This window comes from Ictalurus punctatus, chromosome 2, assembly GCF_001660625.3.
Source record: "Ictalurus punctatus breed USDA103 chromosome 2, Coco_2.0, whole genome shotgun sequence".
Taxonomy (NCBI): domain Eukaryota; kingdom Metazoa; phylum Chordata; class Actinopteri; order Siluriformes; family Ictaluridae; genus Ictalurus; species Ictalurus punctatus.
This window is the reverse complement of record NC_030417.2, coordinates 15,530,608-15,542,999: the sequence shown is the minus strand read 5'-3', so window position 1 is coordinate 15,542,999 and position 12,392 is coordinate 15,530,608. Positions and strand designations below refer to the sequence as shown.

Sequence of the window (12,392 nt, the reverse complement as noted above, 5' to 3'; positions counted from 1 at the left end):
GTGTGTGTGTGTGTGTGTGTGTGTCTGTGTGTGTGTGTGTGTTAGTGTGTGTGCTTAATTTTGAAAAGTGAAATATGCTTAAGCAATAAGCAAGTTTATTAACGCCGTTTAGCCACAAATCTAAATGGCAAAACGAATTTTCTACTTTTGTCGATATTTCATGCATTTTCATTCATTTCATTTTCACTTTTGTTTCATTGGTTGAGGTTTCTCTGTAAACAAATGCGCTTATAATATTGTACATATATTGTCTGACATTTTACCTAACTAATCAGTTACTTGTCTGCTAACATAGTTTTTATTTATTTGTTTGTTTATTCGTTTCTTTGTTTTTCATTTGGTGGTGTTACCTCTGGATGATTGGTATTTTATATTTATTTTTGTAAAATAAAATCATACAAATATACAGTTTTCTCTGAAAACAAATGTACATTATATTGTACATATATTTTCTGATACTATTATTAAATTTTAATTGCTTAATTACTTTAATTGAGGATTGCTTTTTAAGAATTATTTATTTATTTATTCACTTGTTTGTTTGTATATTTGTTATATGTTTGTTTGTTTCTTTGGTGGAAAGAAACAAACCTTGCACTGATTTCTGTCAAATTTCTTTGGCAATTTTTTTTTAAATACCTAAATAAATGAATAGATAGATAGATAGATAGATAGATAGATAGATAGATAGATAGATAGATAGATAGATAGATAGATAGATAAACTTTTTTAAATCATACAAATAAAAAGTTTTTATAAGTTTGCCCAAATTTCTCTGAATTTTTGTTTACATGTAACATTACACATTTTCTGATATTAGTCTAGTTTATTAGTTTTGTATTAAATTATTACTTTTTTAAAAATTATTTATTTATAATGTAAAATGCAGATGAAAACATGTAAAAGTAAATAAATAAATATTTTTAAAAATCATGCAAATAAAAAACGTTTTTACTGTTTATATTTTCATAATGACAGAATGCCATTGATATACCATTTACTTCAGCAAGTTATTATCCGAATTCATTCATGTAAAAAAAAAAAAGTCATAGAAATACATAAAATATACTTACGTATAATCCGTTACATTTTCGAAACATCCCAGTCTCATTTGCATAAAATTACTAAGGTAATCAGACTCCGCCCCCGGCTCCTTTCTATCCTCAACGCGCACGCCCCTCATTTGTATAGAGTTGCCATGGTAACTAGAGCTTCCCTTTCCAGCGTGCTCCGGTGCTACTACTCCGGCTTTAGGGATTTATTAGCGAGTTCCGCCAGAATTCCGCAAGAACTAACCGAAGCGGGGTTGTTTTTGTTGAAAAAAAATAAAAATAAAAAAAACAACCCGCAAACATACAGTTAAAGTCAGCAGGATATCTTTAAGGGGAAAAAAATCACAACTTTTCATGGCGCGGAAGAAGGAAAAGAGAGGCGGAGATTTAGCGGTAAACGAAGACGAAACGAAGCAAATTATGCCTATGGAATCATAATAACTTCTCGTAAACATTAACGCAAGCGTCGGAGTAATTAAATATTAGCTAGTGAATTAGCTATGTGAGCGTTCACGAAGCACGAAAAGCAGTTTGAAAAGATTTCTTCTGCCAGTTTGGTAAGTGTAAAACTCTGTAATTGAAACTGAAACATTTTGCACCTGACTCATGTTTCATGGATCTGGTTTAGGGCAACACAACCTGGGTTAGTTTCTAAGCTACATTGTAAGACATATTACGTCATAAATCCTACATCAGATCTCATAAATCATTAAGAGGCACACACTGATTTGAGAGCTGAGCGCAGAACAAAACACTGGTATAAAGTTGGCTTGATGTTGGAAGTTCGATATTCGCAAATTATGGGACCGTCTTTAAAGTTACATACGACATTGGTATACACTTCAGTAGCATATTAAGGGAATGACTTGCAGTCATATAACCAACTGTAAATTGTTCCTGTTGGTGTCAGCTATAACGCCCACCTTTTATATTTTTGATATTTAATAAACTATCAAATCATGTGTAAAATTTGCCATGTACAACCCCAATTCCAAAAAAGTTGGGATGCTGTGTAAAATGTAAATAAAAACAGAATGCAATGATTTGCAAACCTCATAAACCCATATGATTTTCACAATAGAACACAGAAAACACATCAAAAGATTAAACTGAGGAAATGTACCATTTTCAGAAAAAAATAAGGTCATTTTGAATTTCATGGCCAACATGTCTCAAAAAAGTTGGGATGGGGCAACAAAAGGCTGGAAAAGTAAGTGTTACTAAAAAGAAACAGCTGGAGGTTAATTGGCAACAGGTCAGTATTATGATTGGGTATAAAAAGAGTATCTTAGAGAGGCAGAGTCTTTCAGAAGTAAAGATGGGCAGAGATTCACCAATCTGCGAAAAACTGCGTCTACAAATTGTGGAACAATTTCAGAATAGTGTTCCTCAACGTAAAATTACGAAGACAATGAATATATCATCATCTACAGTACATAATATCATCAAAATATTCTGAGAATCTGGAGAAATCTCTGTGTGCAAGGGATAAGGGTGAAAATCAATATTGCATGTCCGTGATCTTCGGGTCCTCAGGCAGCACTGCATTAAAAACAGGCATGATTCTGTAATGGAAATCACTGCATGGGCTCAGAAACACCTCCAGAACTCATTGTCTGTGAACACAGTTCGCCGTGCCATCCACAATTGCTGGTTAAAGCTCTATCACACAAAGAAGAAGCCATATGTGAACGTGATCCAGAAACGCCGTTGTCTTCTCTGGGCCAAAGCTCATTTAAAATGGATTGAGGCAAAGTGGAAAACTGTTCTGTGCTCAGATTAATCAAAATGTGAAGTTCTTTTTGAAAACCATGGACGCGCATCCTCTAAACTAAAGAGAACTAAAGAGGAGAGGGACCATCCGTTTTTTATCAGTTCTCAGTTCAAAAGCCTGCATCTCTGATGGTATTGTGGTGCATTTGCATTTTTCAGCATGACAATGCTAAACTACTTACCAAGTCTATTACAACAGCATAGCTTCACAGTAGAAGAGTCCGGGTGCTGAACTGGCCTACCTGCAGTCCAGACCTTTCACCAACTGAAAACACTTGGCACATCATAGAAAGAAAAATACAACAAAGAAGACCCAGGACTGTTGAGTAACTAGAATCCTGTATCAGACTTGAATAGGACAACCTTCCTCTCCCAAATCTTCAGCAACTGGTCTCCTCAGTTCCCAGACGTATACGGATTGTTAAAAGAAGAGTGGATGCTACACAGTGGTAAACATGGGCCTGTTCCAACTTTTTTGAGATGTGTTGCTGCCATCAAATTAAAAATTGCCTTATTTTTCCCTTAAATGGTACATTTCCTCAATTTACACTAGGATGAAACATTTACACTGAAATGTTTTCTATGTTCTGTTGTGATTCAAATATGGGTTTATGAGATTTGCAAATCATTGCATTCTGTTTTTATTTACATTTCACACAGCGTCCCTACTTTTTTGCAGTTGGGGTTGTATTTCTCTACTGAATGGACTCATGCACAAAATATACCACAGTTTAAAGCTCAATAGCATTTGAAGAGAATGACTTACAGTCACAAAACCAAATGTAAAGTGTGGTGTCTAGGTGTCAGGTATGATGCACACCCTTCAGATTTTTGATATTTAACTCTACAATGCATGAACCTTAAAACCTACACAAACTGACATTTTTTGGTAACTGAGCGCAATTTTTTGAAAACTGTACAGAGGGAACTGTGTACAGTTTAATTAATTTATGTACATGTTTCAACAGATTGTGGATGGGAGCCAAAGGAATTCAACATAATCCTGGAGAGACTGATGAACTCCAGTAACTCCACTTTATGTCAGGTCACATCATAGTAGCCTAATACTATTCCTACTTTCATGTGTGTTTGGTGTGTCTGATTTGAAGAAAACGAAGACGCCAGAATGGTGAAGCAGGTTGCTCCTCGTCGCGTTTTGTCTCGCTCCTTTAGACATTCCTCTCGAACAGAACTCTCGTCACCCTTGACCCCCTGGACCTCTCCATCACCTCCGACACTGTGTCATGACCCCTCCTCTGTTCCAAGGTGGAATCCAAGCAGCATTCCTGACCACGTCTACCTCGACGCTGCCAGCATTTTCCAAAACTCACACCAGGACAAGGCCGCCACTCATCGGCTCATCAGTTATGGGAAGAGGTCAAAGGTAACAGCGCTGAAGATCAAGGATGAGGCATGGCAGCACAGGGCCTACGAGCTGGCCTTCAATACGCTCAAATGTAAGTATATGGTAATGTAAGCTCACATCTTAGGGGCAGTGGTGGCTTGGTGGTTACGGCTCTGGGTTACTGATTGGAAAGTCAGGGGTTCAAGCCCCAGTACTGCCAAGCTGCCACTGTTGGGTCTTTGAGCAAGGCCCTTAACAGCTCTATCATGGCTGACCCCAGCTTCCTGACATGCTGGGGTATGTGACGAAAAGAATTTCACTGTGCATATCTATATGTGATTAGTAAAGACTTATTATCTCATTGGCTCGTCCAATCAGTATTTGCAGTTCTAGGGGCACAGTTTTTGCTATGATTTATAATACTACTACTAATAGTAATCATAACATGACTATAACTATATCTGCAAAGGAAGAATCTAAGGTGCTGTGTTGGACATTTATGTTTAAAGCTCAAAGACTTTGCACCATTTTCTCTCTCTCTCTCTCTCTCTCTCTCTCTCTGTAGCTCTCCACCTTTATCTCTTGTCTGCTCTTTCACTGACTCTGTCTTTGTTAACATAATTTCACCGTTATTTATATTTCCATATAAAGTATTCTAAAGTAATAAGTTGCCAAGGGTTACCGTCTGCAATTTTGTACAAACCCATGTTGCTGTAGAAACACAGTGTAGGGAAAAGTGCTGAGAATGTTAAGAGACATTGGTCCAGGGAACAAGTTTGCTTTGCTATATTATTACTTTTATGTGACGGGACACCTGGATCGCAGGCTATGCATGTGAGAGCAGATCATACGAATGTCTGATTCTGCTGTTTGGCATGTCTGTGGCACCTCCAACATTCACAAGATGTGTCAAATCTGCTCTTGCCCCACTTGAGAGTTTTGGTATTTTGCCTAGATGATCTGGCAGTTCTACTTTTTCCAATGCGGGCAAGGACACACATGGCATCCATGCTGCAACACATTCAAGCACTGGGATTTTGTGGTTCCTGAGCCTCATGGTATCAGTGATAGCAAGACTACCTTGGAGTCTGTTGCTAATGTGGACATTTCATCAATGGATACTATCACAGTCCCTGGTTTGATCCTGAGCCAGTGGCCAATCCTGAAGTTGGCCTGTCCCTCATAGGATCTTCCCAACCTCCAATAACATGTCAGTAGGTGAATTGGCTGTACTAAAATTTCCCAAGATGTGAATGTGTGCATGTGCATCCTTCCATCCATCCATTATAGCCTGTTATTTCTGCACTACATTGACCATAGCTGAGGCATGCCTTGCAGTCCTTGACTTGTGGAAAGAGCCACACCTACTCTGTCAGGATCTCTTTACTGGAAAACCAATATGTGGAAAGTGGTCCTTACTACAACGTAAGCTCCACATAAATTATCTGAAGCTGCTGACAGTTTGGTTAGCCCTCAGCTATTTTCACCTGTATAAAGGGGCCATCACATTCATCTCATATGAATAAGGGACCTAATATCTCAGGCAGGGGGATAGGTAGCTCACCCCAACCAGGGCTTTGGTGCCAGCTAAGGGCTTGCCTAAGTGGTGTAATCACCACTATTCAAACTACAAGAACACCTTCAATTAAACTTGAGAGGTTTGGTATTTTGCCTGGATGATCTGGCAGGACACACATGCCATTGGGGTGGATGATTTGACAACAATATCATATGATGCACATTGTATATGTTGTATATGTATACTGTGTTAGGAAAATAATAAACTTTTGGGTGGTAGTTTTGGGAAAGTTGATTATTTTCATAAAACAGCATGCTCCCATGTATTTATTTCCTTATGTTCCTAAAGTTTTTCTATGGACTATAATTCACCAGCACTTGAGCTTATGCATTTCAATCCTCCTCTGCCTGATTCTGAGTAGGACAGGAGGCTGTATTTATGTCTGCATACAGGACCTGTTACCGGTCTGTTTGGTTATTCAGCTCTCGTAAAAATACTGTCTAAGTAGCACCTCTTCCACTGGATTGTGGAAGCCATCTCCTTGGTTATGGCAGCAATGGGTTGTCAATGCCAGAGACTAAGTGCATTCCACAAAGGGATGGGCCTGAATCTCATAAGTTGGTGGATTTTAGTGCTTGGTTGTTGTGATGTCATCTCCCTCCATCTTCTTTACTGAATCAGGGGCATGCTGCACTGGTATGTTATTCCCCCTCTTCAACTATAGCTGTGCAAGGAATGTATCTTTCATATTATCTGTCTTACACCATGGTGTAAGACTATCTGTCTTAAACACGTTGGTGGGAGCACATGTTAAAAGCTACCATTGTAACTCTAATTGATTGAAAATTCTGATTGATATTATTACAGAACTTTGTCCTGGACTTGTTTTGATAGCTCCTTGGTCTTCATGATACTGTTTGTTTAAGTATATTATTTAACTCTGGGGACAAATGTATTTGTATTGAGATCTGTCCAATTTTGAAAAGACATGTCAGTCTTTGTATGCAACATACTGTATGTATTTTGAACAAATTTAAAGGCATGACCACATGGATCCCATAGGTTTGAAAAATAGATACCATCATTTTGAAAAACTCGATGAAAATGTGAACAAAATGGCAGACACAATTAGCATTATAAACTCAACTGCTTTTATTTCCACCATATTTCTTAACTTGTAAATATTTGTATTAACATAAAAAGTTTCAACAACTGAGACATAAACTGGTCAGGTTTCACAGACATTTGATGAACAGAAATGGAATAATGAGTCCCTGAACAAAGGGGGGGTCAATATCAACAGTCAGTATCTGGTGGCCACCAGCTACTTTAAGTGCTACAGTGCATCTCATCCTCATGGACTGGACCAGATTGATCAGTTCTTGCTGTGAGATGTTACCCCACTCTTCCACCAAGGCATTTGCAAGTTCTCGATCACGTCTTGGGGGGACACATGCTTACATGTAATTTTCCACTGCAACAATCAGCTGTCCTTCCGGTCTCCCTGTAGCACTGTCTTTGACGTCTTACATTACAGACATTGCAGTTTATTGCTATGGCCACATCTGCAGTCCTCATGCCTCCCTGCAGCAGACCTATGACATGTTTACGCAAGTGAGCAAGAACCCCAGACAGCTTTCTTCTGGTGTTTTTCAGAGTCAGTAGAAAGGTCTATCTAGTGTCCTAAGTTATTGTGACTGTGACCTTAATTCCTACCACCTGTAAATTGTTTGTTTCTTAAGGACTGTTCCACAGGTGCATGTGCAATAATTGTTTATGGTTCATTGAACAACCATGAAAAACATCGTTTCAACCCTTTCCAATAAAGATCTGTAAAGCTTATTTGGATTTTACACAATTATCTTAAAAATACGGTCTCCTGAAAAGGTTTTTTTTTCTGAGTTTATGTATTGTGTTTTCAATTGGTTAAATGGCTATAAAGGCAATTATCATGAAATGCAGACACTTTTCCAAAGTTGATTGAACATTGTGTGTGTGTGTGTGTGAGAGAGAGAGAGAAAGAGAGAGAGAAAAGAAACTGAACTAGTAGTCAGTTGAGCATGTGCATGTGTATGTGTGTGTGTGTGTGTGTGTGTGTGTGTGGGAGAGAGGGAGAGAGAGAAAAGAAACTCTGAACTAGTAGTCAAATGAGCATGTGTGTGTGTGTGTGTGTGTGTGTGTGTGTGTGTGCGGGTGTGTGTGTGCGGGTGTGTGTCTGTCTAGGACAGATTGCACTCAAGGTGTCAATGGTAGGCCAAAACGAGTTTTGATAGGTTGATTGAGGAAAGAAGTGGGAAAAGGCTGGCATGCCCAGGAGGAATCCCATTACCCACAATGCAACAAATCAATTTAGCCAATGATCTGCTGTCTGGGCAGCCCAAGGCGTGTGGGAGCTTGAGAACAGTGGAGGAGTGATAAACACACAGATAAAAGAGATTAGAAGAGGATGTGGTAGGGAAGCAGAAAGTGTTTGAGATAGAGGGAGGGAATGAACGCATCCACTGAGCACGCCTAGTATCAGCACGGCTTTAAGCTAAACCCACATTTCCCAGAATGCCGTATTCATTAAACACCATTGTACAAGTGAAGCTTTTCCGATTCATTAATGTTTCATTTTGTCCTTAATGCTAGTGTGCTGGCTGTTTTAAGAAACACTGAGGGTTCATACAGGTCCACTTATGCAGGAAATATGTATACATCTACAAAAATCTCTTTGTCCTATTCAGGTTCATGGCAGCATTCATGATCATTCCTTTACCAGCCTCTCTTTTATTAACTCTTGAAGTTAATAAGACAAAAAAAATGACAAAATTTGTCTTGTTACCAGGAAACTGTAAGTCTGTCCTGAAGACTCTCCCAAGGTGGAAAAACTTCTGAGTGTTACTCTGACACTAGACTCTTTCCGTAAACACTAAATATATGCCTCCTCACAGAAAACTTTAACATATCAACAACTACACAGGTTTTTAAATCTGTTTATATGTATGAAACATCCGACATCCAAGCCCCTGTGTAAGTTTTTACTACAGAAACAATAACGAAGGCATTAATATAAACCTTGTAGCCAAACTACTGTCTGAGCTGCTATTATAGAAAATTAATCAGCACATTCTGATTAATCAGAATTGCGTATTCAATGCTAACATCTTTCTCTAGTTGTTATTACACATTTATGATACAATTCTGGTACAATTCATGTCAGGCAGAGGGCAAAAGGGGGAGGAAATGGAAATGGTGTCATGAAATGGACATTTAAAAGCTTTCAAGATTCTGCTCAGGCTACACATAGATATCTTTTGCAATCTGTCAAGTGTGTGTGTATGTGTGTGGATAATCAGGGAATCAGCGATGATGATTAGGCTCGTATCGATTCAGGGTTCTTGCACGCCGAACACATTTAAATAAGACGACACACCTGGGAAAAGCCTAATCACCCCGTCACCCTATATCTGCAACAATGCAGAACCATGCTCCAAAATCAATACAGCTGTCAGACACACACATACACACACACACACACACACATATATAATATATATATATATATATATATATATATATATATATATATATATATATATATATATATATATATATATTTTTTTTTTTTTTTTAAATTTAGTGTATGTATACACACACTGGGATTAGTATCTTGGTGAGATTCTGCCTCTGTCTTAATTATTGCTGTAGCTAATTAATGCTATCCCTACACCCAACCTACCCCTAATCTCAACTTTACTATCGAGAAAACGACTAAGATATTTGGCAATCAAAATTCTGTATCATTATGGAGATATTGGTGGGACCTCACAAAAAGCTGCACACGCATATTAAAGCGAACTACATTCCACAACAGAACGCGTGCAAATACACATTATCTTGACTAAACACTGAAGATTCAAATAACTGAAGATCTTGCTAGAGATACTTTCGAATTATCTTCAAAATCAACCCATGTTGTTTACCATATAGTTAGGAAATACTGTATATTATGTGCCATGGATTCCCCCTTATATCACGTTTCCCATGATGACAATCACCATGTGTTTGTTTTGTTTTTTTGTTCATATCCTGTCATTGCTTTGTTATCTGACTGTGTTCACTTGTTTTGTGTTAGTTCTTGATTAGTTTGTCTACATAAACCCCCGCTGTTTCACTGTTTTGTCTTATTGTCACGTTACAAAGATGGATACGGATGTAAGCGCAGATCTTCAAATATTTAATAATAAGTAACCCAACTCCAAAAGACACTAAGGCAACTAGGCAAAATACTGTGGCTAAGGCTAAACATAAACTAAGAAACAAAACATGGTACAGGGACAAATGTCAAGTTAGACCATACGTAGGACGAGGAAGCAGTGCAAACAGTGGCTGTATATAGGAGTGCTCATTAAACGGAAATGTGATACAGGTGCAGGTGGTAATGTGACACTGATGTAGTATGGTGCAGTGGCTGCTGGGAAATGAAGTCCAGAGTTCCCTCCTTGATACATGACAGACCCCCCCCCAAGGGGTGCTTCTCTCGGAGCACCCAAAATGCACTCCCTCCCTCTGGCGGTCCTGGCCCCCTGGGTAAAATGTCCCTAGCTGAACCAGGAGACTGAGCGGTGTCCACAGCGGAGCAAGAAAACAATGCAACGTCCTCAGCGGAACAGGACAGTGGGACAACTTCTTCAGCAGGACAGAAGCGGGCAGCAAGGTTCTCCGTGAGGCCCGAGGGAAGGGCCAAGATTTCCACGAGGCCATAGAGGGGAGCGAGGTTCTCCGCAAGGCCAGAGAAGGGAGCGAGGTTCTCCACGAGGCCTAAGGGAGGAACGATGCTCTCCGCGAAGCATGAGGGGGAAACGATGCCCTCTGTGGAACAGGAAGGGGGAGTGACATACGGTGTGCAGAGGAACGACGTCTTCAACGTAACATGGAGGCAAAGCGATGTCCTCAGCGAAGCAGGATGGCAGAGCGACGACCTCAGCCGAGCAGGATGGCAGAGCGACGTCCTCAGCCGAGCAGGAAGGCAAAGTGACGTCCTCAGCCGAGCAGGAAGGCAGAGCGACGTCCTCAGACGAGCAGGAAGGCAGAGCGACGTCCTCAGCCGAGCTGGAAGCCAGAGCGACGTCCTCACCCGAGCAGGAAGGCAGAGTGACATACTCTGCCAAGCAGGATGGCAGAGCGACGTCCTCAGCCGAGCAGGAGGGAAAAGAGCGACATCCTCAGCCAAGCAAGAAGGCAGAGCGACGTCCTCACCTGAACAGAAAGGCTGAGTAATGTCCTCAGCGGAGCAGAAAAGTGCTGAGCGATGCCCTCGGCAGAAAAGCAGGGCGAGTTCCTCAGCGGAGCAGGCAAGCATAGCGGTGTTGTGCGCGGGGTTGGCGAACAGAGGGGAGCACTTGGGTTTGTCGGGACACGGAGCAACATCTTCAGCCAACCAGGGTGACTGAGCAACGTCCTCAGCTGATCCAAAAGTCTGAGCAGCATCCTCAGACGAGCAGGGAGACTGACTCACGTTCTCCACTGACTCCATCCGCTGAACCAGATCCACAATAGGGGAGGGAGTGGGTTGATGGCACCAGCCCAGTCAACAGGCTCCCACTTGTACCCGGACTCCTCCATGTCCTCCTATTGCTTACATAGTGCAGCTTGGTACAGTTGTACACAACATTTTGGGGAAGACCCACATATGGCTGTGATGGGCAGGTGGATGGTCACAAAATTTTGCATCCAGAAAGTATTCACGGCGCTTCACTTTTTCCACATTTTGTTATGTTACAGCCTTATTCCAAAATGGATTAAATTCATTATTTTCCTCAAAATTCTACAAACTACTCCATAATGACAATGTAAAAGAAGTTTGTTTGAAATATTTGCAAATTTATTAAAAATAAAAAACAAAAAAGCACGTGTACATAAGTGTTCACAGCCTTTGCTGAATACTTTGTTGAAGTACCTTTGGCACCAATTACAGCCTCAAGTCTTTTTGAGTATGATGCTACAAGCCTGGCACCCCTATTTTTGGGCAGTTTCTCCCATTCTTCTTTGCAGGACCTCTCAAGCTCCGTCAGGTTGGATGGGGAGCGTCGGTTCACAGCCATTTTCAGATCTCTCCAGAGATGTTCAATCGGGTTCAAGTCTGGGCTCTGGCTGGGCCACTCAAGTGCATTCACAGAGTTATCCTGTAGGCACTCCTTTGTTATCTTGGCTGTGTGCTTAGGGTCATTGTTCTGTTGGAAGATGAACCTTTTCCCCAGTCTGAGGTCCAGAGCGCTCTGGAGCAGGTTTTCTTCAAGGATGTCTCTGTACATTGCTGCATTCATCTTTCCCTCGATCCTGACTAGTCTCCCAGTTCCTGCCGCTGAAAAACATCCCCACAGCATGATGCTTCCACCACCGTGCTTCACTGTCGGGATGGTATTGGCCAGGTGATGAGTGGTGCCTGGTTTCCTCCAGACATGACACTTGCCATTCAGGCCAAAGAGTTCAATCTTTGTTTCATCATGGTCTGGGAGTCCTTCAGGTGCCTTTTGGCAAACTCCAGGCGGGCTGTCATGTGCCTTTTACTGAGGAGTGGCTTCTGTCTGGCTGCTCTACCATACAGGCCTGATTGGTGGAGTGCTGCAGAGATGGTTGTTCTTCCAGAAGGTTCTCCTTTCTCCACAGAGACAGGCTGGAGCTCTGTCAGAGTGACCATCTGGTTTTTGGTCACCTCCCT

The 12,392-nt window shown here is 40.8% G+C and overlaps 1 protein-coding gene across 2 annotated transcripts in view; it reads left to right on the top strand.

The window, feature by feature from the left end:
- Nucleotides 1-1,206: 1,206 nt before the first annotated feature.
- The window catches only part of LOC108273900 (putative methyltransferase NSUN7), a 65,597-nt gene continuing 54,411 nt past the window's right edge, over nucleotides 1,207-12,392 (top strand). For both annotated transcript variants that reach the window (XM_017483578.3, XM_017483568.3), the window contains exons 1-2: nucleotides 1,207-1,609; nucleotides 3,794-4,282. In XM_017483578.3, the coding sequence (XP_017339067.1) occupies nucleotides 3,952-4,282 (331 nt within the window). In that variant the 5' untranslated portion in view covers nucleotides 1,207-1,609; nucleotides 3,794-3,951. The remainder of the gene's footprint in view (nucleotides 1,610-3,793; nucleotides 4,283-12,392) is intronic.